This window comes from Sporothrix brasiliensis (genome assembly GCF_000820605.1).
Source record: "Sporothrix brasiliensis 5110 chromosome Unknown Cont19, whole genome shotgun sequence".
NCBI lineage: Eukaryota > Fungi > Ascomycota > Sordariomycetes > Ophiostomatales > Ophiostomataceae > Sporothrix > Sporothrix brasiliensis.
This window is the reverse complement of record NW_024467138.1, coordinates 2,174,932-2,199,330: the sequence shown is the minus strand read 5'-3', so window position 1 is coordinate 2,199,330 and position 24,399 is coordinate 2,174,932. Positions and strand designations below refer to the sequence as shown.

The 24,399-nt window shown below is 54.5% G+C and overlaps 7 protein-coding genes across 7 annotated transcripts; 3 read left to right on the top strand and 4 right to left on the bottom strand.

Moving 5' to 3' along the window:
• Window positions 1–1,878: 1,878 nt before the first annotated feature.
• On the top strand, window positions 1,879–4,454 carry SPBR_00210 (bcs1-like protein; the record flags this gene model as incomplete). Its single annotated transcript, XM_040758530.1, has 2 exons — window positions 1,879–2,676; window positions 2,751–4,454. The coding sequence occupies 2 exons, from the start codon at window positions 1,879–1,881 to the stop codon at window positions 4,452–4,454; spliced, it is 2,502 nt and encodes an 833-aa protein (XP_040618420.1).
• Window positions 4,455–4,939: 485 nt separating this feature from the next.
• Window positions 4,940–6,755, bottom strand: SPBR_00415 (malonate-semialdehyde dehydrogenase (acetylating); the record flags this gene model as incomplete). The annotated part of the gene is made up of 2 exons (XM_040758734.1): window positions 4,940–5,997; window positions 6,086–6,755. The coding sequence occupies 2 exons, from the start codon at window positions 6,753–6,755 to the stop codon at window positions 4,940–4,942; spliced, it is 1,728 nt and encodes a 575-aa protein (XP_040618419.1).
• Window positions 6,756–8,651: 1,896 nt separating this feature from the next.
• SPBR_00375 (calnexin) lies at window positions 8,652–10,572 on the bottom strand (the record flags this gene model as incomplete). Its single annotated transcript, XM_040758694.1, has 3 exons — window positions 8,652–9,928; window positions 10,027–10,327; window positions 10,441–10,572. 3 exons carry the CDS (start codon window positions 10,570–10,572, stop codon window positions 8,652–8,654), a joined length of 1,710 nt encoding a protein of 569 aa, XP_040618418.1.
• A 1,243-nt stretch (window positions 10,573–11,815) lies between these two features.
• On the top strand, window positions 11,816–12,046 carry SPBR_01164 (uncharacterized protein; the record flags this gene model as incomplete). Its single annotated transcript, XM_040759480.1, has 1 exon — window positions 11,816–12,046. The coding sequence occupies one exon, from the start codon at window positions 11,816–11,818 to the stop codon at window positions 12,044–12,046; it is 231 nt and encodes a 76-aa protein (XP_040618417.1).
• Window positions 12,047–12,475: 429 nt separating this feature from the next.
• Window positions 12,476–14,512, top strand: SPBR_00340 (class 2 aldolase adducin domain containing protein; the record flags this gene model as incomplete). Its single annotated transcript, XM_040758659.1, has 5 exons — window positions 12,476–12,645; window positions 12,727–13,287; window positions 13,365–13,419; window positions 13,833–14,067; window positions 14,241–14,512. The coding sequence occupies 5 exons, from the start codon at window positions 12,476–12,478 to the stop codon at window positions 14,510–14,512; spliced, it is 1,293 nt and encodes a 430-aa protein (XP_040618416.1).
• A 3,228-nt stretch (window positions 14,513–17,740) lies between these two features.
• SPBR_00966 (short chain dehydrogenase reductase) lies at window positions 17,741–18,508 on the bottom strand (the record flags this gene model as incomplete). The annotated part of the gene is made up of 1 exon (XM_040759285.1): window positions 17,741–18,508. One exon carries the CDS (start codon window positions 18,506–18,508, stop codon window positions 17,741–17,743), a length of 768 nt encoding a protein of 255 aa, XP_040618415.1.
• Window positions 18,509–19,385: 877 nt separating this feature from the next.
• On the bottom strand, window positions 19,386–20,481 carry SPBR_00780 (GINS complex subunit 4; the record flags this gene model as incomplete). Its single annotated transcript, XM_040759099.1, has 5 exons — window positions 19,386–19,442; window positions 19,474–19,827; window positions 19,985–20,162; window positions 20,209–20,265; window positions 20,354–20,481. The coding sequence occupies 5 exons, from the start codon at window positions 20,479–20,481 to the stop codon at window positions 19,386–19,388; spliced, it is 774 nt and encodes a 257-aa protein (XP_040618414.1).
• Window positions 20,482–24,399: the final 3,918 nt, after the last annotated feature.

Sequence of the window (24,399 nt, the reverse complement as noted above, 5' to 3'; positions counted from 1 at the left end):
CTCCACTTTCAGGGCTCTGGCCAGGCTGCAATAGGATATGCACGTCAGATCCAAGAAGGATGCACGGCTGGAGGGTAGCTGGCGCAAACCGCGAGCCCATCAAACGGCCAGAAGAGGTCGGCCCTGGCCATATTTTACATTTTCCTTTTCGCCCCGCCTACTTTTTGTCTTGTAGTTTCCTTCAATCTCCAGGGCGGGTCTGCAGGCTTTTTCCGTGTGAGGTGTGCACTGCATAATGGTGAGAGATGGTATTTGATATACCCTACGAATTACAAGTATTTTGCACGACGTTTTGCCGGTACGAACTCCGCCGAAGGGGGTATTCGTAAGTATTGCAGTTTGTAAGGTTCGCCAACTGGAGACAGATGCATATTTGTTGCCGGAAAAAGAATCACAAGAGTCACCGGGGGCGGTTGCAGCATTGTAGAGGACGACAGAGATCAAGGCTAGGCTGAGGCACGAGGGAGGGTGAGGCACAGAACCAACTGCGTCACTGTGAGGCCAACGGCTGCGGCGCGAGGGCGTGGCTGTACGCGGGGTGCGTTAGGAAGGTCATGCCGTGGCCTACTGAATTGAGGTTACGTCGCTCAATTGGCGCTGTAATACAGCATACGTCTGAGAGGAACGCAATTTGATGGCACCCAATAATTGTGCGACGGCCATCCCGTAGCGTGTCGCCCAGCAATAAACCGTGCGATATGTATCGCGCCCTGCAACTTGACATGTTGCGCGTCCTCAACGTCGACCAGGGCAGAAGACCATCAAACCAGCACAGTTTCTCACTGCACGTTGATCCTGCGGGGAGTGGGAGTGAGGGGGGGATGGGGGGGGGGGGGTGCTCGGAAGTCTTGCAAAACGACGTTGCAGCGGTGCTCCTTACCCTGAAGCCTCCTCGCCACGTAAACAAACGGCCAGTCGATGCGGAGATAGCTCTTTCCCTATTCACTGCCTATTTGCTACCCCGCTATGGGACGCGACGCAGTCACGCATCCTCTGCGTGGGACGGAATTCCCCTAGGACATTGGCCTCACAAGGTTTGTGCATAATGCGCCTGTCCAATCAACTGCCGCGCTGCTGTGTACAGCGACCTCGCTGCAAAAGTAGGATGGAGGCTCGGGAGGGTCTTACGGCCCAAAGGTCGTCTTTCGTCTTACCGACAACGCATGCCGCGTGAGGCCCCTGGAGCAGGAGCAGAAGCAGGAGCTGGTTCGGTTGCATGCTCTCGTTCTCTCGTTCTCTCCTCGTCCCTTTTCCGATTATCATCCTCCGTAGGAGGCGGCAGCGGGGGGGTCATTGGGGCCTTGCCCAACGGGTCCTCTTGCGCACCCCAGAGAGACCCATACGATGCGGCGATCACCGTGCAGGCTGTGTGGCGGAAAACATGACGAGCCAGCACCAGGCAAAAGACTGGACCGGCTGCAGGTAAGCGGACACGGCGAAGCACAGCACCACAGGGGCCAGATCGGTTGGCCTGACCAGGGGTGGCTGCAGAAGGACGTATCTTATGACGCAGATGGCCCCGAGAGTGGTACTGCTGCCTCGGAATGCAGGTTGCGATCGGGCACGGTGAGCTTGTAGTTGAGGCTGCTTCGTCAGGCCGTATAAGATCTTGTTCTGTCCCTCCTCTTCTGCTCTCTTATTTCTTTGTTTTTTTTCTTCATTGGATGGTTTCAGGTTACCTACTCTCCTTCTTTGTCTCTCTTAATACTCACTTTCTTCCCATTATTCGTTTTCTATCCTATTTCCTTGTCGTTCTTTCGTCCAATGCTAGTCACTCAATATTCTGTTTTTTCTCTCCTATCCTGCTCTTCTACCATATAATTTCTTTCATTCTTTCATTTTTTTTTAACCGAGGAGCATCTTCCTCTCCTCGCCCAAATGGCGACCAATGCATCCTGCAATACCATGACAGACCCTATGGCCACCGTCAGTCGGGCCTCGGATCCCTTTACTAGCCAGTCCTCGGTGCCGTCGGCCGCCCTGTTGGATTTCTTCTTCCCGGGTCTGTCCGTCTTCACTGGTGCCCTTCAGCGGTACCTGCATATCGACCTCAACTACTATTTCCCGCTCGTGCTGTTTCTCGGCGGTGTCACCTTTGCTTGGAATTACTTCAGCAGCTACCTTTATGCGCAGCTCGAGAACCACTTTATGTCCACAGTCGAGGTCCGCTACGACGATGAGGTATACAACATGCTCATGACCTGGGTCGCCTGCCAGCCGTTTGCCCAGAACGCCCGTCGGTTTATCGTCAACACCATGGTCGGATCTCGCTCATGGTCGGTTTGGGAGTTGCAGTATGAGGAGCGCCGTCGCAATGCCTACGACTCGGACGACGAGGGCGGCGATGACAGCGACGAAGACGACGACGCTGGGGCCGACACGTCGCCCGAGGGTCTCGCGAAGAAGAAGAAGCAAAAGAAAGCCCTCTCCTACACCCCGACCTTTGGCACGTACTACTTTTGGTTCCGCGGCAGCCTGCTCGTCTTCCGCCGCACACAGAGCCGCGACAATGCCGCCGTCAGCTCCGACCAGCGCGAGTCCATCTCTGTGTCTTGTTTCGGTCGCAACCCGGCCGTTCTCAAGCATCTGCTGCTCGAGACCCGTCGCATGTACATGCGCCGTGATGTGCACAAGACCGTCATTTACCGTGGCAGCAGCAGCGGCGGCAGGTACCGTGTCGGAGAGCCCACATGGATGCGTTGCATGGCCCGTAACCCCGCCCCTTGTCAACGGTCATCCTGAACGAGAAGGTCAAGGACGGCCTTGTGGCTGATGTGGAAGACTACCTTGATCCCGTTACACGCCGTTGGTATGCGAACCGTGGTATCCCTTACCGCCGTGGTTACCTGCTGTACGGTCCACCGGGTACTGGCAAGTCGTCGCTGAGCGTCTCGCTCGCCGGCCACTTTAACATGAACATTTACATTGTGAGCTTGAACGGCGTCGCCGCCACCGAAGAGACTCTCTCCGTGCTGTTCAACGACCTGCCGCGTCGCTGCATTGTGCTGCTAGAGGACATTGATACCGCCGGCCTAACGCATACGCGCGATCCCTCGTCCAGCGGCAAGGACGAGGGAGGGAGTGGATCCGACAGTGGCAGTGACAGCGACAGCGACAGCGACAGCGACAGCAGTGATAGCAGCGAGGATGAAGATGGTGAGAAGGACGGCGGTGGCGATAAGAAAAAGACCGATGACGACAAGGACGGCAAGGAGAAGAGCAGCCGCAGCCGCAGCAGGAAGAAGGACAAGGCCGGCCGCTTGTCACTCTCGGGACTGCTCAACATCCTCGATGGCGTTGCCAGTCAGGAGGGCCGCATCCTCATCATGACGACGAACCACGTGGAAAAGCTCGACAAAGCGCTGATCCGTCCCGGTCGCGTTGACATGATGGTTAAGTTTGACCGTGCCGATCGTGACATGACAGAGGCTCTCTTCCGGTCCATTTTTGCTACGCTTGAGGGAGATGGCGTACCGGTGATGGACAGTGCCAAGAAGGATGCTGAGGCCAAGACCATGACCAAGGAGGAGATTGCGGACGAACAGGCCGCTGCTGCCGCCCGTCTAGATACTTTCGCCAAGGAGTTCTCGGCCGTCATACCCGAGCTCACCTTTAGCCCCGCTGAGCTGCAGGGCTTCCTCTTAAAGCACAAACGTGACCCTGCAGGTGCTGTCGCGGGTGCCGCCGAGTGGGTGACGACGGCTAAGGCTGCCAAGGACAAAGCAGAGAAGCGCAATGAGCGCAAGAAGGAGAAGTCCAAGGCCAAGGAGGACCGCCATAAGCAAAAGCAGAAGGCGAAGAAGGAGAAAAAAGCCGCCGAGAAGGCCGCCGCCAAAGCCACGAAGGAGGCTAAGGAGGCGAAAGAGAAGGACGCGGCCAAGAAGAGAGCTGTCAAGAACTTGCTTAAAAAGGCGGGGACAACATCCGAGAAGAAGAGTGACAGGGCTTCAGACGACGACGATCTGGACCTTGCAGCCCTGTCGGACCTCTACAACAGCGACGGCGATGCGGACGCGCGGAATAGCAGCGGCGAGGACGACAGCGACGTCAATATCAACGACTACAGCTCGGACACTGACAGTGAGGCCGAGAGGAAGAGGCAGAAAGAGGCAAAAAAGGAAAAGCTCAAGCTGCAGCAGCGCAGACGGCGTCAGCAGCAGCAGCGGGCCAAGAGTCGCTCGGTTGTTGCAACCGGGACCCCTGCGCAGGCTTCAGCTACCATTACACCTTCCTCTTCGCTTGCGTCCGCGGCAACTCTTACGATTCCGGCGGCGCAAATCTCGGACCCACCTGTCTCGTCGGCATCGTCCGCGGCCGATCTGTCAGATCGGTCTGGGACGTCGTCATACGCGTCATCAAAGGCGACCACTGTTGACAGCGCTTCTTCGGAAATTGATGCAGCTGATTTTGCACAAAGAGTGCAGGACAAGACTAAGAAGCCTATCGAGGCCTAATGTCTGGCGAATTTCTGATAGGGTTTTTTTTTTTTTTTTTTTCTTCAATAAAAGCGGGTGTAAGTAAGGCCAAGCAATCGGCCAGGGGCCAATTTCTACACATGACAGACATGATATTCCACGAATGGAGCGGCGTTGGAGAGTTCGTCTTCGTTTTGATTTTCTCTACTTCTTTTTCTTTGTCCCAGGGACCAGCTACTAGACCATGGCTGTTATCAGCTTCGCATGTTACGTTGTCGACAAGGAAGCGGCACGGATAGATAGAATTGGGCTATCTCTACAAGTGACACTTGCGGCTTTATTAGACACAGCATCTATCACAATACCGAGTGCACATGACACAGTAGCACAGAGCACATATGCATGAATCATGCACCCGATGCTATCGAAAAAATCGTGTTGTGCTATCCACAGAAAACAAATCCATTCTAAATTTTGATATTAATTATCCGCCACACAGCGACATTTGTCTCATTGCTCTTCGCTTAGCGGAGCGTAGGCATGGCCACGTCGGCCTTCTGCGACAGAGCATCAGCTGCCTGCCACATCGACGTCACGGTCTTCTGCTGTGTATAGAAGTTGACACCCGGGCGGCCGTAGAAGGTGTTGGCACCGCCACCGGCAACGGATGCTTTGTTACCCGTGAAAGAGAACATGGGCAATGGCACCGGGATCGGTACGTTGATACCGACCTGGCCAGCCTCAATGCGGCGGCGGAAGGTCTCGGCCGTGGCGCCAGAGCGCGTGAAGATGGCCGTGCCGTTGCCGTACTCGTTGTTGTTGATCAGGTCAATGGCTTCGTCAAGGGTCTCGACATTCAGGCACACAAGCACAGGGCCAAAGATTTCCTCCTTGTAGCACTTCATTGACGGCTTCACGTTGGTGATGATCGTCGGGCCGACCCAATTGCCATTGGGGTACTTCTCAGGCTTGAAGCCACGGCCGTCCAGCAGGATTGTAGCACCCTCCTCCTCGGCGCTGGCAATGAGGCTTTCAATTCGCGCCTTGCTTTGGGGGTGAATAACGGGGCCGAGATCGGCGCCGGCCTCGAAGCCGCCGTTGACGTTCAGGGCCTTGGCCATCTCGGCCAGCTCCGGCAGCCACGACTCAGTCTCAGGGCCAACAGTGACCAGGGTGGACAGGGCCATGCAGCGCTGGCCAGCGGCACCAAAAGCAGCGCCAACAACCGAGTTCATAAAGTGGTTCTTGTTGCAGTCGGGCAAAACGGCGGCGTGGTTCTTGGCACCCAGGTTGGCCTGGACACGCTTACCGTTGGCCGAGCCACGGTTGAAGATGTACTCGCCGGCCTTGTTGCTGCCCACAAAGGAGATGGCCTTGATGGCTGGCTCGTCCAGGATGAAGTCGACGGTGCGGTGGCCGCCATGGACGATGTTAACAACGCCGTCGGGGAAGCCTGCCTCGCGAACAAGTTCAGCCAGGATCATGGCGGCACCAGGGTCGCGCTCGGAAGGCTTCAGAACCAGGGTGTTGCCGGTTACGGTAGCAATGGGGATGCACCACAGGGGAATCATAGCGGGGAAGTCTTAACAAAACAGTTGTTAACACACAGAACGTCCTTAACGCGAAGCAGAGAGAGAGGGGTGGGGAGGGGGTTGGCGTAGAAAACATACTGAAGGGGCAGATAGCTCCAACAACACCAAGAGGCTCGCGGTAGCTGCGAGTTTCCATGTCTTTGGCGACCTCGAGGACCTCGCCCTTGAGGAGCTCGGAGGCACCGCAGGCGGCCTCAGCGACCTGCAGTCCACGGAGGACGTCACCACGGGCATCGGCCAGGGTCTTGCCTTGCTCGAGGGTGATGCTGGCGGCCAGGCGCTCCCAGTTGTCGCGGATCAGGCCGACGAACTTGAACAGGACGGACTGGCGGTGGATGACACTGGTGGCGCTCCAGGCGGGGAAAGCAGCCTGGGCGGCGGCGGCAGCGCTCTTCAGTTCGGCATCGGTCATCTGGGGAACACGGGTGACAAGCTCGTTGGTGGCAGGGTCGTGCAGATCAATGAACTCAGTGGTCTCCGAAGCGACGAAGCGGTTGTTAAAGAAGTAGGGCGTGTCGGCGACGTTGGTGGCGGCCTTCGTGATGTGCTCCGTCGGGTAGCTCGTGGTCGTGCTCGAGAGGCGGACATCGTTGTACTCGGCCGGGTTGCGACGCACCACGGACGCGTAGATGCTCCGGGTGGTCGTGCGCGGGGCAATCATGTTGGCAGTGAGGCGGCGGGCCGAGGAGGGCGCCGAGGGCCGGGCGGAGCCAGCGGCCGCAACGCTCTTGGATATTAGACGACGCATTGTTGTGAATTTGGAGTAGAATGCAAAGCTAAGCCTGCAGCGAAGAGGACGAGGAGCTGGGTTGGAGAGAGTAGAGGGGACGAGGGGTAGGAATAAAACGCAGAAAAACAAGAAACGAGACGAAGGAGGAAAAAGACAGAAGACGAGATGAAGGACGAGAGGGAAGACGAGCAGATAAGTCGCCGAGGAAAAGGAGGCCACAGGACCACCGTTGGCTAGCTCGTTCGCAACGCAGCTAAAACGGAGAGCAACGACGTTACCCGTAGAAGACAACAAGAAGTTAGAAGAGCCGGGGGTATCGGTATCGGTGTGGAGGGTGGAGTATGGGCTGTGGACTTCACATGGGAACTAGAGAGGGGGTGGAGAGAGGGAGGGGGGCGAGTGTGTGTTATTGATAGGTGAGGAGGACGACGGAGAATGAATCGGAGATGCTAGTCGTTTAGGAAAGGCAACACAAGAAACTGAGGTTCCAGCTCGGCCGCCGGCTATGCCTTCCTTTTCGGTCCAATTGATACAGTTCATCTGTCTGCTCGGGTACGGTCTTTCCTTCTATTTTGGGACTCTTCCTCTTCTTTGCGCTGCCTCTTTCCTCACCAGAACCGGCTGAGCAAACAGAACTCAATGCTCAGAGGACGGCAGAGAAAGAGCGAGAGACAGCTGTCCCCAATCAAGAACCGACCAAAAACAAAGGCGTGGAGTAGGTGCGATTCGGCCCAAGGACGGCACTGGAGAACGATAGAGCCGTTGAATGCCGAAGGGCCGATGGCTAACATTGGCTTTGCAGCTTGCTAACGCTGGTTGGTCGTTTTGTTAGTTGGACCAGAAGGTGGCTACGCAATAGGGCCGCTTGGAGGTACTGGAATCTACGCTGTAGCAAGCAGTCCAGGCAGGGCGAAGCAGGGGGCGACCAGGGGCGACTTTGACTAGCAAAAGACAGGCACAACTGTCCAGAGGAAAAGGTTACGCGGGGAAATTCCCAGGGTTGTGTTGGTGGCGGATTCTGGGGATATTTAAGCCAAAACCGCGGCAACGAATCCCACAAGCCAGCCGTATTAGCTTGCACCCTTTCTTTGCTTTATGCTGCGTTTCCCTTGTCCATCCCGCGGCTGGCCGCTGCAACGGCCATCCTACACATACAGATACGATCCGTGTTTGGTTGTGCCTTCCTTGCGTGGCGCGGGGCGGCGTCGGAAAGTTTGACAAGAAAGGGCAGGAAGGGTCTACTCTTTCCGGCAGGGGGGATGGGCGATGCTGTGTCTGATAGTTGGATAGTAGCTGCGTTTCTGCTTGCCCGAAAAACGGGAATAGCATTCAGTATTAACCAGCGAGTGCCACATTGCGTCCAGATTCGCCTTCGCCGCCCGTGAGCCCCACCTCTGGCTAGGCCGGTGGACGCCCAAAGCTGCCACGAGAGGGGCTGTAGTGGCACGCGCCGCCGCCAACCGCTGACCGCAGACGGAAGGACGTTGAGAGACGGACACACACTGGGCAGGTCATAATGCCCCGTTTGTGCCAAAGAAAAACAATTCATGTTCACAGGGACCAACTTCGACGCTTGGCAAGGCCCTCACAGGAGAACCATATTTGTTTAGTTGCCATATTGGGTTTGGGTCGTTTTCGTTCCAACTTAACGTATGATACACTTTCATTGCGCCAATTTCATAACTAAAAAGATAACGAGAGAGAAAAATTATGGAAACAAAAAGATATCCACAAACACAAACGACAAACTGCCTCTGTCTTTGCTTTGATCTACTTTTCAGTCTGATCTGCGATCCGCTATTGTTACTGTCCTTTTCAAGTCCCTGGGTTTTTTTATTTTTATTTTTTTAATTTCCTTCACCCAGGGCCTTGGCACCTTGCCGTCGTCTCAAATTTCTCCCAGACGGTCAGCTATTAGGACTGACTGCGTGTCGCGCGCTTGGTGGCACCCTCCTTGCCAGTGTCGACGCCCGAAACGACCACAGCCTCCTGCTTGTCCTTGCCCTTGCTCTGGGTCGCAGCCGGCTTACCGGCCGGAGCAGCAGGAGCGCTGCCGCCGAGGACGAACAGACCAGAAAGCAGGACGATTACAAGGGCAGCGATACCGCCAGGAACCTCGGGCACCTGCTTGACGGCCTCAATGGGGTCGGCCGAGGCGATGGCGATAAACGCGTTGATCTTCTCCTTGACGAAGAGAATCGGGTCGTCGAGGAACTTGAGGTCGGACGCCAGAGGCTTCTTCTCATCTTCAACCTTGGGCTTGTCGGCCAGCTCAAGCAGCTGCTCCACGGAGTGCTTCTCGAAGAAGGTCTCCTCGGCCAGCTTGCGGGCGTCCTCGACGGAGTGGCCGATGTAGATGTTGTCGAAGAGGATGTCGTTCTGCATGGTCCAGATTTCAAAGCCAATGGCGCCCATGGGCTCGAAGTTGGCGGGCGTCTTGTCCTCGAAGTAGGCGGGGTTCTTGATTTTGCGCGGGGCCCAGACACCCTTGTACGCCGGGTTGTCGATGAGAGGAGCAGACCACTTGCCCTTGTAGTCAGGGTTCTTCTTCATGGGCTTGGTCCACGGGCCACAGCCAGACACCTCGGCGCACTTGGGGTTCGGCACCGTGGGGGCCAGCCAGTCACCGTCCTCGTCGTCCTCCCAGTCGGCGGGCTTCTGGGCCTCGGGATCGGGAATCGTCAGCGGTTCCTCATCGAGCCAGTCCTCGGGCTTGGTGGCCTCCTCGTCGATAATCTCGAACGGAGCGTCCTCATCCCAGTCCTCGGGCTTCTTGGCTTCGGGGTCCGCGATGCGAGCCTCATCAACCCAGTCCTCCGGCTTCGTGTCCTTGGCGTCGTCAATCTCCTTGGGCGGGTTGACGGCCGGGGTGAAGTCTTCCAGGAGGCTGCCCTCCTTGACGTTCTCGCCGTTTTGCTGGATAATGTAGGTGTTGTTGGGGTGGACAATGAGCGTGTACAGCTCCGTGGTCTTGACAATGCGAGCAGTGGGAGGGCTGTTCAGGTGCTTCTCCTCGTACTCGCCAGTCTTGGGGTTCTTGTGGTTGAAGATGAAGTGGACCTTGTTGGTGTGGCCGCACTTGTCCGGGCCAAACATGATGACGTAGGGCGTGGTGTTGGCGAACTCGTCCTGGTGCAGCGCCTTGGTATCGCGGAGCAGCTTCAGATACGCGCCACCGCATTCCAGGCCGTCTAGTTGCAACGTTAGCTTTTGCGCAAAAGCGACTTCCGCCTGCACACACAGCCGCACCCCACTGATGTTTCCAGGATTTGGGTTTAAGGGGACTTACTCTGAAGCTTGACCTCATACTGTACAACAAGTGTCTTGCCCTTGTTGTCAATCTTCTTGGGGAACTTGGCCGAGATGGCGTGGTGAGCCGCCTTGTTCTTGACCACGAGACCCTTGTCGTTCTCCATGCCTTTGTAGACGGTAGGCTCCTCAACGGCCCACTCGCCGACGTAAGCCCACTCCTCCTCCTCACTGCCGGAGCTCTTCATGTCCTTCTTGGCGTGGGAGGGCTTCCACCGCTTCTCCCAGTCGTCGGTGAACTGCTCGAGGAAGTCGGCCTTGAGTTTCGTGGGCTTCAGGAGCTTGTTAGTATTGGTAACAAAGATGGCGCAGCAAACCCAAACATCGTAAAAAGACAATCTTTGGCGATGGACGCAAAGCAATACGGATTGCGACATCGCGGGGGCAAACGTACCGTGAAGGTCGGCAGCTCCGGAGCCACGGAGGAAGCGGCTGCAGCCGCGCTGTCATCCTGGACATCCTCAGCATAGGCCTTGCCAGCCAGCATGGCCGCACCAAGGGCGGCAGCAACAGAGTTGATACGCATGGTGGTTTGTGAACGGGGAGAAATGGAAGAAACCAATCGAATTGAAGGCGGTCTCAATCGCTTGCGATAAAGGAGACCTTCGAAACAGGGGCAGGACAAAGAAGAACAAGGGAACCGAGCTCTCTCTCAAGACAAACAAAAGCAGCGAGAAGAAGCAAAATTGGTGAAGCGACAGACGTCGGATTGAGGAACGAAATGAAAAGAAGAAAGGGAAGAAAGGGAAGACGATGCTTTTGTGGGTTGGAGTCTTAAAAGAACGGTTTGGGAGGCGGCGCAGAGCTTCTGCTGGTCGAGGCTACAGAATCATCCAACGTGTCCTTTTTTTACGCACTGCTGTCGGGTGGTCCTCCCTGAATGCACTGTATTTTGTCCCCGTCTCGATCCGCCAAGCGGGCTGTTGATTGGCCAACAGTCCGGTGACAGGGAGCCTCCCCTAACGGCCTCGTCAGGGTATTAAGCTCTTGACCTGTTGCAGCTGGCACTGACGCCTCTGGACAGAACGTAGTGCGGGGGCGCCTTCCCATTTTTTAGTTAATTTTGGTCAGGGACGCCGTTGGCCTGTGCTTTGCGGTTCTAACAGCTTCGAAAGTTCCACCAAGTGCCATTCCTCGGAGTACACCTTTTGCTCCTGCCCCTTAAGGTCATCCACGTGTAAAGCTGGGGTCGCCTTTCTGCGGGCCATTTTACAAGAGGAAGGCGCGAGCGACGATGAGAATTGGCCCACTGTGTTCATTGATCGCATCGACTATAAGCACAGGAAGGAACGAGAGATGGCAATTGAACTGCCACGCGTGCCTTCCAAACGAAGCGGTTATAGGAAGACAGAATGGTAGAAAATAAACCACTACCATGCGATAAAAAGATGACATAGAAAGGCCTCGAAATAACATGTCATGCATTGGGTACACAGCTTGCAGAGTTGGCCCCCACAGCAATCACGTCCTTTGATCGACATACCCTTACTCAGGCAAAGATCGAAACCAGCGACCTTCCAACTGTCTAAACACGGCCAGCAACACTGACGATTGGCTACCAAGCCAGGCATTGAGATACAGATAGGCCCGGAGTTTCACGGGAGGGACGGTGCCTGTCTATCTCAGACAATACCGTGAGACTGGCACTGTCTGGCTGTTCACTTTCGTGCAGCTGGTTGGTTTAGTTTTTGGTCGGTGAGTGAAGAAGGGCAAAGGCTGGATGCCAGGATGTGAGTGAAAACGGGCAAACGTCTTGAATAACAAAGAGAATGTCTAAGAGAGCGGACATTGAGATGAAAGAGCTTAAGGCCAGCTGTCAACTTTCGTTGACGACCGTCGTGGATATCGGCAAAGAGGCCGGCGCAGGGTCTTCCGCGTATCTTGATCTTGAGGCCGACCACGTGGAGAGCCACAAGCGTGAAAATTGCGCCAGTGGTGTGTCTGGTGGCGACAGGGACTGGAAGCCTCAGCACATTGGGCTGGCTGGTTCCAATTGGTAAAGCACGTTAGACTAGGCCATCGAAAAGCAAAGAGCTAATACAACAAATTTCCATGTCGCAGACCAACGCTCACTACCTCCGCAAACCCGTTCTGACATTTAGCCTCAATCACGGCGCAATCTATCAGCAAAGAGTCAATCAAAGACGCGACGAGGCAAGACACAAAGTGAAGCAACGGGAAAATCCTCCTTAGGAACTTTTGTTCCGTTTCGTTAGCCCAGGGCCGAATACTGTGGAGCTACCTGCGCATTGAGCCCCTGATATGATAGAGGGTGACTGGTACGCAGGAAAAGTCACACCCGAACCACAGTTCAAAAGGGTAGTTGCGTGGAACCGTCTTCTCTACAATCGTTTTAGCCGACCGAACTTTGAGGCTCCAAACGGCGAGCAAGAGTGCTTCCGAGAGCTAGGAAAGGAACAGGCATCAGGATGTCCGGCGAGGCCAGCGCAACACCAGACGGGGCATCGAACAACAACGAGCAGCTTGTCATCTCCATCGACCCGAAGCACCCAGCGAACCTAGTCCCGTCGCTGTGCGCCAAGTTCTGGACCCTGGGTTGGGTGACCGGTACCGGTGGTGGCGCTTCTATCCGTGATGGGTGAGTCGCAAATGTAGAGACAAACTCTGCTTTGGAAAGGCCACTGTATGGCAGAAGCGCTCCTAACAAACTATTGCACAGGGATCTTGTGTACATTGCGCCTTCTGGCGTGCAGAAGGAGTTGATGAAGAACACGGATATTTACGTTATGTCACTCGAGGCACAAGCCAAACTGGAAGCAGAACAGAAGGCAAACGGCACATATAACTTCTACCGACCGGAACGCACGTATCTGCGGAGTCCCGTGAACCTGAAGCCGTCGCAGTGCACCCCGTTGTTTCTGGCCGCATTCACGAAACGCAAGGCTGGCTGTTGCATCCACACGCACAGCCAGTGGGCGGTGCTGGTGACGCTTCTGCTGGAGCAAGATGGCCGGCAAGGCGGCAACGGGCGCGAGTTTTGTATCAACAATGTGGAGCAGATCAAAGGCTTCCGCCGTGGCTACCAGAAGACAGGCAACATGGGCTACCATGACACCCTGCGCATCCCTGTAATCGAGAACACACCGCAAGAGGAGGATCTGACTCCGTTCCTGGAGGAAGCGTTGGACGAGTACCCCGATACATACGCGGTGCTGGTGCGCCGGCATGGTGTATATGTGTGGGGTGATACGCCGGACAAGGCCAAGGTAGTGGCAGAGTGGTACGTCGCCAACCTCCTCCTTCGTTTCTCCACACGGGCCGTTGAATAAGAAGTGAAGATACTAACATGTGCTGCAGCTACGATTACCTGTTCCAGCTGGCCGTTGAGATGCGCAAGCTTGGGTTGCCGTGGGTCAGTGACATCAAGCCGGTCGATCTCAAGCACCACCAATAAACAGCTGCTCAAACACTTTGGACCCGACCAACACCCTGGAGACAGAAGCACAGCAGCGGGAGATGTCTTCACGAACGACAAGCGTAGACATGCAGCAGAAAAGGCCGATTGCAGGGGATATCTTTGATTAAATCGTTTGTAGAGAGAAGCCCTTTTTCCAATACTGCAAAATCCATCCAAGCAGCTTATCCAAAACCCTCCACCACGACATTACATTATGTGAAGTTGTATTTTTTTGTTCGAATGCGCGAGGCAAGGAGTGATGCAAATCAGCGCTATCCAACTCTCCGTGCTCGAATCATGTTGGGAAGTAAGTCATCTCCGTTTCGTTACTCCCCTGTTCATTGTGCGTCTTGTACAGATATTTACAGAGCAATCAGAGCGGCAACAAGGCCCATGAGACCAAAGGCGGACGTCGTGACACGCATGGCCTCGCCGCCGTTCTTGGAGGTGGTTGCAGAAGCAGTGGAGCCGGTGGCGGTGCCCGTGGCAGAGCCAGAACCAGAAGCAGCAGTCTTGTCGGGGCTGGAGCCAGTCTTGGAGCCAGCAGTACCAGTGGTGGTGGCAGTGCCGGTGGCAACAGCGCCAGAGCCAGCGGCGGCGTTGGTCTGCTCCGGAGTTCCGGTAGACGTGTAGTAGTTGGCACCAATGCAGGCGGCGACACAGTCGGCGTATTTCAGATTGTCCGAGGCAGTGCCGTTGCCCTTGGGGCAGTCAGCCACGCAGTTGTTGGTGGCATTGGCCTGGGAGGCGTTGGGATCAGGGACCTGGGAGAGGAGTTAGCAGCAAGGTCACCTTTGGACGCACAAAGCAGTACCGGGAACAAGCAGTGGACACATACAGCAATGCACTTGGCACGGCAGCTGACGTCGTCGGCGGCGCAGGCGTCCAAGCACTTGGTGATAGTAGCCTGAACCGAGGACTGAGCAGCACCGGCACTGGACACAGCGGTGGTGGTGCCCGTGGTGGTGGACTGGGCAGAGGCGAAGGCAGCGAAGACGCCGACGAAGAGGGCAGCGGAGAAACGCATGGTAGCGGTTGGTGTGGTTGATTAGGTGACTAAAGTAGACGAGACAGGATTGCTGTATAAAGAGGCCAGAAGTAAAGGGCTGAATATTTGCAAAGAGCGTGAGAAGCGAAGAAAGCGAGTGTAGCGAACGAGCGTCTGGGGGTGAGTGGTATGGATGCTTGGTGAGAAGAATCTGAAGAGAAAAAAAAGGGAAAGGAGAAGAAACAGAGATGACGAGAGGAAGAAAAGGGGAGAGGCCTGGCCACTAACAAATAGTAAAATCTTTCTACGAGCTGGCCACAAAGCTATGGTCTGCGGGTGCATATAAAATGGAAATGAGCTATATGGAGCAAAACAAGCGTGTAAACAAGTTTGTGCTCACTGTGTGACACGTTCTGAGCTCTTGGTTTCTTGGCTGAGCTGCAAGGCACGCGCTGACACCCTCCCCCCCCCCTCCCAACAGTATTTGGTCGTCTCTGCCTTCTGCATTATTGAGAACGGCAAGCGGCTTCCTCTGGGCGGACCGACTGAGCTGTTGCCGTCGTGTGATGGGGGACAGCGGAGCGAAAGGAGTTGTCTGGGGGGTAGTTGCAGCTCAATTTAGCGTGATGCGAACCGTGTCCCGCTGGTCGACCGTGTGTATATCTCTTTGTCCACGCACAACACAACGGCGTTGCAGATTGGATGGAGTATATTTTTACGCAGCACTCTTTGAGACGGGTTTCCCGGTACAAATGGTGCTTTTCCTCTGCGAAGTTCATCGTGCAGCGACGCCTAAATACGAGCACATATTGTTTGAAGTCTTATTGATATGGACCCGACACTCTCCTGCGCCTTTGGTCCTTTGATGCGACTGCTCCGAACATTGTTTTATTCTCCGCGTGACTTGTGGAAGACTAAAAAAAACACGCTCCATAACCGCGCGATACCCTGGCGTGGAACCATTTGGTCCCTTGCGCACATACATGTACTTCGTACCATCAAGATCGAGGCGTTGCAGATGGGCAGGCGGTAGACGAAGTGGGCAAAACTCCACCAGATGTCGAAACCCCGTCTGGGGAATTTGATGTGAGGTTTCTCTGGGTTTTGTGGCTGACCAGTAATGATGTCCTCCAGCATGAGTTTAATGGGTAGAGCAAGGCATGTGGAAACCTGTTGTCGTGCCACGATGGTCACAATGACTCGCAAGACTCCTGCCTGAACACGGACGGACAAACGAAATGAGCCATTGCGCAAAAAGAAAAGAATGCAGAAAGCAATACGACGTACTAACAGGCGTGACGAAGGTTGCATTGTAACTGGCCCCTGCTTTTCGGCAGTCTTGGTTCGCTGGGGCCAAAAGCACAAGCGGACCGAGTCAGTCCACACATCACAGGCCGGTTTTCCGTAGCTGCCCTCCCCTTTCCCCCTGTAGCTGAGGGCGTCTTTGGGTCGCCTTCCCTGTCACAGCTCATACTTAACCATAAACCGCAAAGATACTTTTTCATTTTTAAAATTACCGCCTCTGTGAACATTTTACAGTTAACGCAAAATCGAAATACGGGGCATACGGCAGAGGAGAAGGACGATAATGTGTCAGGGGTCAACTGGGCAATGCATACAACTTTACTTACTGAGGAGCATTAGAATACTTTCGCTCGTCAACGAGCGGGAGACCCGCCGTTGGTTCTCGGTACTTTCGATGAGATCGCGTTACCCTTCGGGCCGGCAAAATGGCAAGATAGTTGCTTCGATGTGCGTGACTCGTGCGGGATAGCTCACAGCCCGGGCCAAGACGCGGACGCGTCCTGTTAATTTCTCATTGGTGCTTTGGTTGTCTGCTGCACTCGCCTCGGCACACAACACCTCGTATTCAACTGGTTCTGGCCGTGTCGCCACATGAAATCAGTCAGAAGCCGGACCCCACAAACAAGAAGGTGTTGAAAGACAACAGACACCACCGTCCATGTTCGTCTTTGCTTCAAGCCAAACATGAACTGACGGGTGGAAAGGAATGTGTCCAGTCCGTTTGCTAAGGGAACCGGGTTCAGCATTCCTGGACCACTTAGCAAGGGGAAAAAAGAAAGACAGGAGAAATGCAATTTACACTGAAACAGCCACCAACAAGAGAACGAGAAGCGAACAGCATGGCCGCCACACCAAACGGACATCGTCACTATTTCTAAACTTTTCAACCCTTGTCCGAGTTGGAGATGAAGAAGGACCAGGGGCCTGCAGCGTGCCGTGAAAAGTGGGACCAATACTGACCTTGTTCACGCCTGGTGTTATCGTCTTTCTCCTCATTTTTGCCGTATTCCTGCCATTGGCTCCTACCTCCTTCTGCTGCTGTTACATGACCGCGTGTCTTTTTGATCTTGATGGTGGACGTTGACGAGGCGCATGTTCTTTTGTGTCACTGTAGGACGATTTATTTTGCTCGTGGAAACGGCCGTCCTCTCACCCTCCCACCAAGCCGAACAATCTCAGCTGTTTCTCTGCGCACACTCCAAGGAGTGATTCACTTCGCCGACTATAGGCATTGTGTATGCTGTACGAACAGAACGAGAAAAGAGGTACAGCGGCAATGGCTTGGCTCTGAACGAAGTGAAATAGCCTGCATCACCACAGCCGCCCACTTGTGTTGCACTACAGGGACTACCATTTCTTCAAGTGAGCATGGCCGTTCGATCGTTGAAGCAACCGCCACCTTGACCATATCCCCTTTCTGTCCGCCAAAGATGTACGCACACGTCATGGACATCTCACCCACTACTGCGGAGTAAACTACGCCTCTGTCGGCACTCACGAGACCAAGGGTCAACGAGATAGGATTGTTTTCATCGACTTTAAACTTACATTTTACTACTGGCCGCGTATGAGCATAATACCCCCCCCCCCCCCCCCCCTAACGAAACAGTATCCGCCATACCGAACCTGGAAGTCCATAGTACGTCTATGTTGTACATGTTGAGACAGGCTTTATTTACTTTTCCAATGCGATATCATATCTACTATCATGCTCTCTACTTCGTAGACACGGCTGTGGACAAAGATGAGACTGGCTCGCAGGAAGCCCCATTCGATCAACTCACTTAAAATCGGGGCCTGCTCACGCCACGTGATAGCATCTCGAAAGGATTCCATTGTAACATTGTAGCGTACAAAGTACTAACACGGAAATACTCCATTCATGGGGCGCATTTTGGCCTAGACTTCCTTGCACAAGGCTGATCCGCAGCCTTGTCTCACGCCCTTTTCGTCCTCCCTTGCCAACATTGACCATATCTGCAACTACCAAGGGATGACGCCCTGGCGGTTGGTGTATGTCGCCGTCTCGCCATCAGGCCCCAACGTTGCCAAGCGTACTGCGTTGATCGACCCGTTCTCGACAGTGTCGTAGCCGGCGTATCCGTTCAGGTTCGTCGCGCAATAGCCCGGGCAGTTGCAGTTGATCTTCCAGTTGGTCGTGTCGCCCTCCAAGTCCACCATGTAGTGCCACGCCAGCATGTTCAGCGCCGCCTTGCTCGTCGTATACGCGCGTGCGACGTTTGCGTGGGTCTGCGCCTTGGGGTCCGACTTGTAGCCCATGCTGCCCAGCGTCGACGACATAAACACGATACGCTTCGGCTTGTTGGTCTCAATCGATTTCTTCATGAGTGGCAAGAACGCGTCCGTCACCGCGGCCACACCACTGACATTGGTGTTCATGATCGCGGCCCACTCGCTGCGCGTCTTGACGGCCGAGCTGGCCTTGGCCAACTTGGGGTCCGTGTAGTTGCTAATGCCCGCGTTGTTAATGAGCACGTCGAGGCGGCCGTGCTTTTGCTCGACCTCTTGTGCCGCGGCCTCGATGGACTCGTCTGAATCGACGTCCAGAACGATGGGTTCGACGGTCAGGCCGTCGGCCTGCAGCTTCTTGGCAGCCTCTTCAATGGCGTCCTTGCGACGGCCCGCCATGACAACAACATAGTCTTTCTGTTCAGTGGCTAGGCGCCTGGCTATCTCGAATCCAATGCCTTGGTTGGCGCCGGTGATGAGGGCTACAGTCTTGGAAGCCATGTTGGTGAAAGATCGATTTGATTGCAAAAAAAAGCGAGGAGAGGAAGACTTGGTAAAAAGGTGGATGGCTGGTAAGCGGGTAAAGTACATGGATTAATGAGGCGGTCGTTCAAAATGATAAAACGAACCAGGGGCATCCACAGGCTACTTCAGCACCCATCTTTATATATTGTTATGTGGCGCTCGATGAGAAGTATGCCTTCAATATGTTGCCACGAATGTTGGTAGCACACGACCTTGGCGGGTACTGCATTGGTGGACGCGAATTAGTAATGTGGGTTGATGACGATGTTGTCTACCCGGAGAAACGACCAGTAAACTCCGGTTGGCGACAGGCGCGAAATGGTGCGGCGCTTTCATTTTTTCACAAAGAGACTCCCGCGCTGCCACGCTGCACGGCCCCTAGTTCGCGGTGTTAGTGTTTTGCATCAAAAATAAAACCCGGAGACATACGTTGCGGAGAGTTTTATATTACCGTTGTGCACGGAAACATAAGAGTGTATGTCCAGCACCGGTTTTGACGTATACGCGACCTCCGTCAACACGGAGGAACAACAGACGATGACAAACCAGACCAGGCGACAACGGTGAAACGACGACAAGCAGCCTTCTGGACACCTATCATGATGCGCCCATGCTCGCCTTTGTTGCGAAGAACGAAAGAAATTCGGCAGCGTTCGTCGAAGCTCACGGAATTCCGTTTCCGCAAGTGATACCGTCTAGGCGCACTGGGGGAGCATTTGATTCGGCTTTCGCCTCTCCTGTGTGTGAACATTTCTGTCCAACACCCCCCGTCCCTCCTTGGCGTTCCTTTTTAGGTCAGCCAATTTGGAAAACAGGCAACGGTATAGTTTGTTCATATTCGCGTAAGAATGTGTCAAGTTATGTAGGCGCCAAGGGCGGCATGGGCCGACGCACTGCCGTCCGGGCCTGTCTGCTGCATCTGGGTATACGGCAAATCATACAAGCTCGGCGTCGCCCGCCTCGACGAGCGGCTTGGCATCTGACCACCGCAGAATCAGCACGTCCCCGTCCTCGCCTTTGACGATCTCGTCGACGTCGACGCCACGGCCCCGGACGGCGCCGTCACGCAACAGACGCACAAAGACGGCACCGTCGAGATCCGGGCTGTCAATCATGCTGATGTTGCCGGCGGTGTCGTTGAGGTTCTGCAGGTTCGGAGGGAACGCGCCGAGAAAGGACGACAGGTAGTGATTGTGCAGCAAGGCTTGATGGCGCGTGGCGTAGGCCAGCTCCGTGTCGGACATGCGTTCGCGCAGGTCGGGTGTGGACAGGTAGTGCAGTGTGTGTTTGTCAATCTAGAGCAAATGGCCGCGTGGATTGCCCATTGGGTCAGCTTTGAATGCTCTCGTGCTCATGTCGTTGGAGATGAGACAACTTCTTCCTCCTCCTCCTTCTCCTTCTTTTCCTCCCCCTCCCCCTCCCCCTCCCCCTCCCCCTTGTCCCTCTTCTCACCTTGGCGATACGCGCACGCAAGTAGCTGCGGACGAGGTACTTGTAGCGCTCGAGCTCGGTTTGGATGACGATAAGGGCAAAGTTGGTCTTGGGGTCCATGTCACCAGTCATGTCCTCGACGGTTTCAATTTGGTGTGTGATACGTTGGTTTACGCGTTCAAACAAGCCAATGGGCCATCTGCAAAGAATTGGCAGTCAGTACTCGGTACGGACCCAATACATACTGTCCGGAAACAATCCCCTCTTCGGTCGGCACCCCGCCGCCATCGCCGACACTCAGACTGGGATGTGCGCAAACGTCTCCCCTTTCTGTTGTTTCCCCTCGCGGATCCAACGAGTATGCATAACCCAGTGACTGCTGCATCTTACGCTAGTAGCTCTGGAGCCGAACGCTCAGCAATCCAAGCTCGTGTGAGGGCCTGGAGGTCGTGCGTTTCCTGGCCGGTGATGGGGTCGAGACTGGGGTCGACCTCGCGCAGGATATCGTCAATGTCCATTGCGAGAGGACGCTGTGGTATATGGAGTCGTTTATGAAGTCAATCAGCTGCGGGCTGTCGTCTGCTGGTCGTGGTGGTGTCGGACGGGTGCATGCGTCGATGCGTCGATGCGTCGAGTCCTTTGAACGGTTCGAGGTTTCGCGATAGGTGTTGTAGTAGAGTGAGGGACGCGTTTTTTGGCGTGGCTTGGGGCCGGGCCCAAGTGAGCCAGGGTCTCCGCTAAAACGCTTTGCTTACTGGCGGGGTGTACTTGACGCGTAAAGTAATCCAATTATAGAGGGAGGGGTGCTGGCGTTCCCATATACGGCCAAGTGAGCAAGAGACATTGCCGAAACCACTGAAAGCGACTGAGGACACTGAACTAAACCATCCTGCGCAACACGTGTGTTCGCACCAACAGCAGATACGCAACTGACCCGGCCTCCTCCTGCGAGCTGTTCCGGCGCCTGCTAGTTTGCGAAGCGCATAACCTATGACGGAGACGGTTACAGGCGGGATGGATCGATGCCGTCACCACTCCCGAGAGGGCAATCCATCAATACGTAACAAACAATACGAAGATTCATACGCTACGCATTGCCTCCAGCGTGCAGCAGCTGACCGCCTCGTCGTGCGGTGATATTGGAGTTGATACCAACTACGACTCAAAACAAGGCTAGAGCGAGAAGTTTGCCAAAGTATACAAGTGTCCGCTACCGGACTCTGGAGGCCATGAGGATCTAGATTTGCACGTCGCGTTAATCTCGACTCGTCTTGGTCGTCCCACTTCGCCGCTTGCATCATGGACGATCGTCCAGGAGAAGAGCCACCCGAAGAGAAATACACGACGATGAAAGTACTCCGTACCTCGCCAGTCTCCAACAGCGAGCTCAAGCATATCCAGCTGAAGAGCGGCGCCCTTCGAAAGCCGGATGTGACGTTGGAGGCTCAAAAGTGGTGCCAACGCATTGGTGCCGCGCTTGGCACGGGCCAAACACTGGTTATTGGCTGTCTCACCTGCATCAAAGACAGCTGCAGACTAGATGAAGCGAGAAAAAAGCGAAAAACGTGCTTCGACTGCCCCCAAAGAGGAAACGAGGACGGCGATGGCGGCCCACGGTGCCCACCGCCTTGCTGGGCTTTCGGCCGGCCGTCGAATCAGTAAGGAGCGGGGCCTGCGAGGTGGTTGTCAGCCCATGCAGGCCCCAGCCTCCGGGCGAGGCCATTCGCGATTGCAGCTACCAGGTGTGGCAGGAGAAATGTAGATAAGAGACAGAGACGCAAGGTGAGACGATGTAAAAGAGAATGGGCGACGGGCGATAGTGGGAAAGAGGGAAGGAGGAAAAGTAGGAAATGCGGAAGGCGCAACGTCGTGAGAGAACAAAAGGCAGGAATCACCCGAGTACGTGAAGTCATTGTCGAGGCTGAGAAGTTATGCCTCCGTCTTCCATCTTGCGTTGTATATGGCTCTGCGTTTCTACTTCACATTCACTGTCCCGTACAACCCATCTCGCCATTGTCAATCTACGCAGTCGTTGACCACACAATCAGCTGCTCCGAGTTTCTTCTTGGTTCACCCTCGGTTGCTCGTGTTCGCTGTCATCCCGTTGGCTTTTTTTTCTCTCTCTTTTGGCTTCTCGTTTTACGGCTTAACGAAAACCAATTTTCCCCTCTCCTCTCATATTGGCCAAGTTGGGCAAGTGGCCGGGGCGTTTTCTTTGTTCTCAGTACTTCGTGATGCCTAGCTCCACCCGGTCACTTACACATACCTTCCCACACGCTGCCCGCTCTTGTCCACTCTTGCCCACTCCTGCCCACAGAGGCTGGATTGGTGAACAACTGGTTCTCGTTCGCACTTGCCGCATCCTTCTGAGCCCGCCCACCACTCTTGCCTCGAACAGCACCACCACCTTTTCGGGGCTGCGTGTTTTGTATTTTTGTTATTTTTGTTATTTTTTTTTTTTTTTTTTTTTTGGGGGTATTTTGTGTATGTTGATTTTTGATTTTTGTCCTACTCTACCATCAGCTGCATCCACTGTGCGTCTCAGCCTCTCCGGTCTCACGCTTCCCACTCTGTTCGCCTGATTGGCAAGGGAAGTTGCTGCCACCCACGACGATTGCGGCCTGTTGGTCGTTATCGTCGTTTGCCGTGTGTCTTCTGGTACCCATCCCTTTTCCGACTGCCGTCCTCTTCACTTGTCGTCGGTTTTATTTTTCAACGATTCTGCCTTGAATTTCACTGATTTTGTGTGCCATTTAGTTCCATCCCGAGTCCATTTCGCGAACTCTTCAACGCTCACCCGAGCTCCCTGTTCATCCTGGGCATGGTTTACGCTTCTTATATCGGCTCTTCCCTCCTGCCTCCAAACAGCCCGTTTTTTCTCACAAGCGTCTTGAGGCGTTGCCGAAGTCCCAGCTCCACGGTGTGGTGCTGACGATATGTACCCAATTCGACACTATCTGAGACACGGCAACAAAGGATACCTTTACTTACTTCCCAAACAAGCTACCATCGAGCAGCCAGACCCGCTACTCTAGCCTCCTAGCTCTCATAGTTCTACGCTTTCTCCTGTTTCTTCTTGGCCTCTCCTTGCTTCCTTGATGGCTCGTCTATTTTTTTTTCTCTTGCCATCGACCGTCCGTGTGACAAAGATCTAGGAAACCGGTATTCGTGTCGTCCGCCTCTTGTTGTTTCTTTCTTCCCCTCCTCTTTGGCTTGCAACCCTTATATTCTCTTATCCCGTCGACGTTTCCTCCGTCCTGGTCGCCGTTCTGTTTCGCACATTATTGATTCTGGACCATCATAAACCACCGTACAACTCGCATCCGGCATTGTCAAACTGGCATCACTCGACAATATTTACAGCTAAGTTCTGAACAACGCACTTGTCACCTCTCTATATTTTTCCGTCTCTTCGCACGCCTCGTATGGCCTGATTCGACACACTGTCTCCGAAAAGACACATTTTTGGGCACCGCCATTCGGGTTTCCAAATAAAATCTCACACCTCGTCCGATCAACTATGCAGCCGTCAAAGACTCCACTATGCCAGTTGCTGTAGGACGTCTTGTCGCCCATGTCCTGGGCTACCTTAGACCGCTGCATATCCCAACTCATGCTCGAGGTCACGATACAGTACCAGCCGACGGCCTTTCACACGACTTCTTTGACGGCTTTGCCCTTCAGCCGGCTCTCGATGGCCGTCCGCCACAAGTCGGCTTTCGCCGTCCACAGCAGACTGAGCATATGAAGCGGGATTGCCTCGCCAATGGCACCAATTTTTGCTTTGGTGACAGCAGCAGCTACTGTTCATTATGCGGCACATGCTGCTCAAGCCCCAGCAACGGCAACAACAAGTGGTGCTGTCCGTCCGGCGGCATCTGCTGCGGAAACTCTTGCTGTGGCAGCGGGCAGTCATGCAACAATGGACAATGCTATCTACCTGTGTACGTGAATGTAGGCGGGAGATGGTCTACATCCGTCTTCCTTCATCTTCTATGATATATTTTGTTTGCTAACAACTCTTTCCAGTGTGACAATCACCTCCACCAGCTCGGTTGTGGTCACACACACCCATTTCGCTTCAAGCCTCGCAACCGTCATCCAGAGAGTTGTCGAAAGTTCTGTTGTCAAGTCTATAGTTGACGTCACGAACACAGATGCAGAGACACAGACAGTAGGTGCACACTGTCCTGGGCAAGTGGAGTGTATCGAAAATTACAAAACTAATGTTTATTGTTTTCACAAAAGAACTGGGTTTATGTTACGACGACTTCCATAGGAAAGCGCGCAGAGCCGACTGGGCTTCCTTTGGAAGACATCAACCGCCGTCGTCCCGGTGCCATCAGTGAAATGGCCAGTGCCACACGCATCGACGCAAAATTAAGCTCACTGCCGCTACCTATCCAGAGCCCATCCCCGGCCCTAATTCCGTCAAT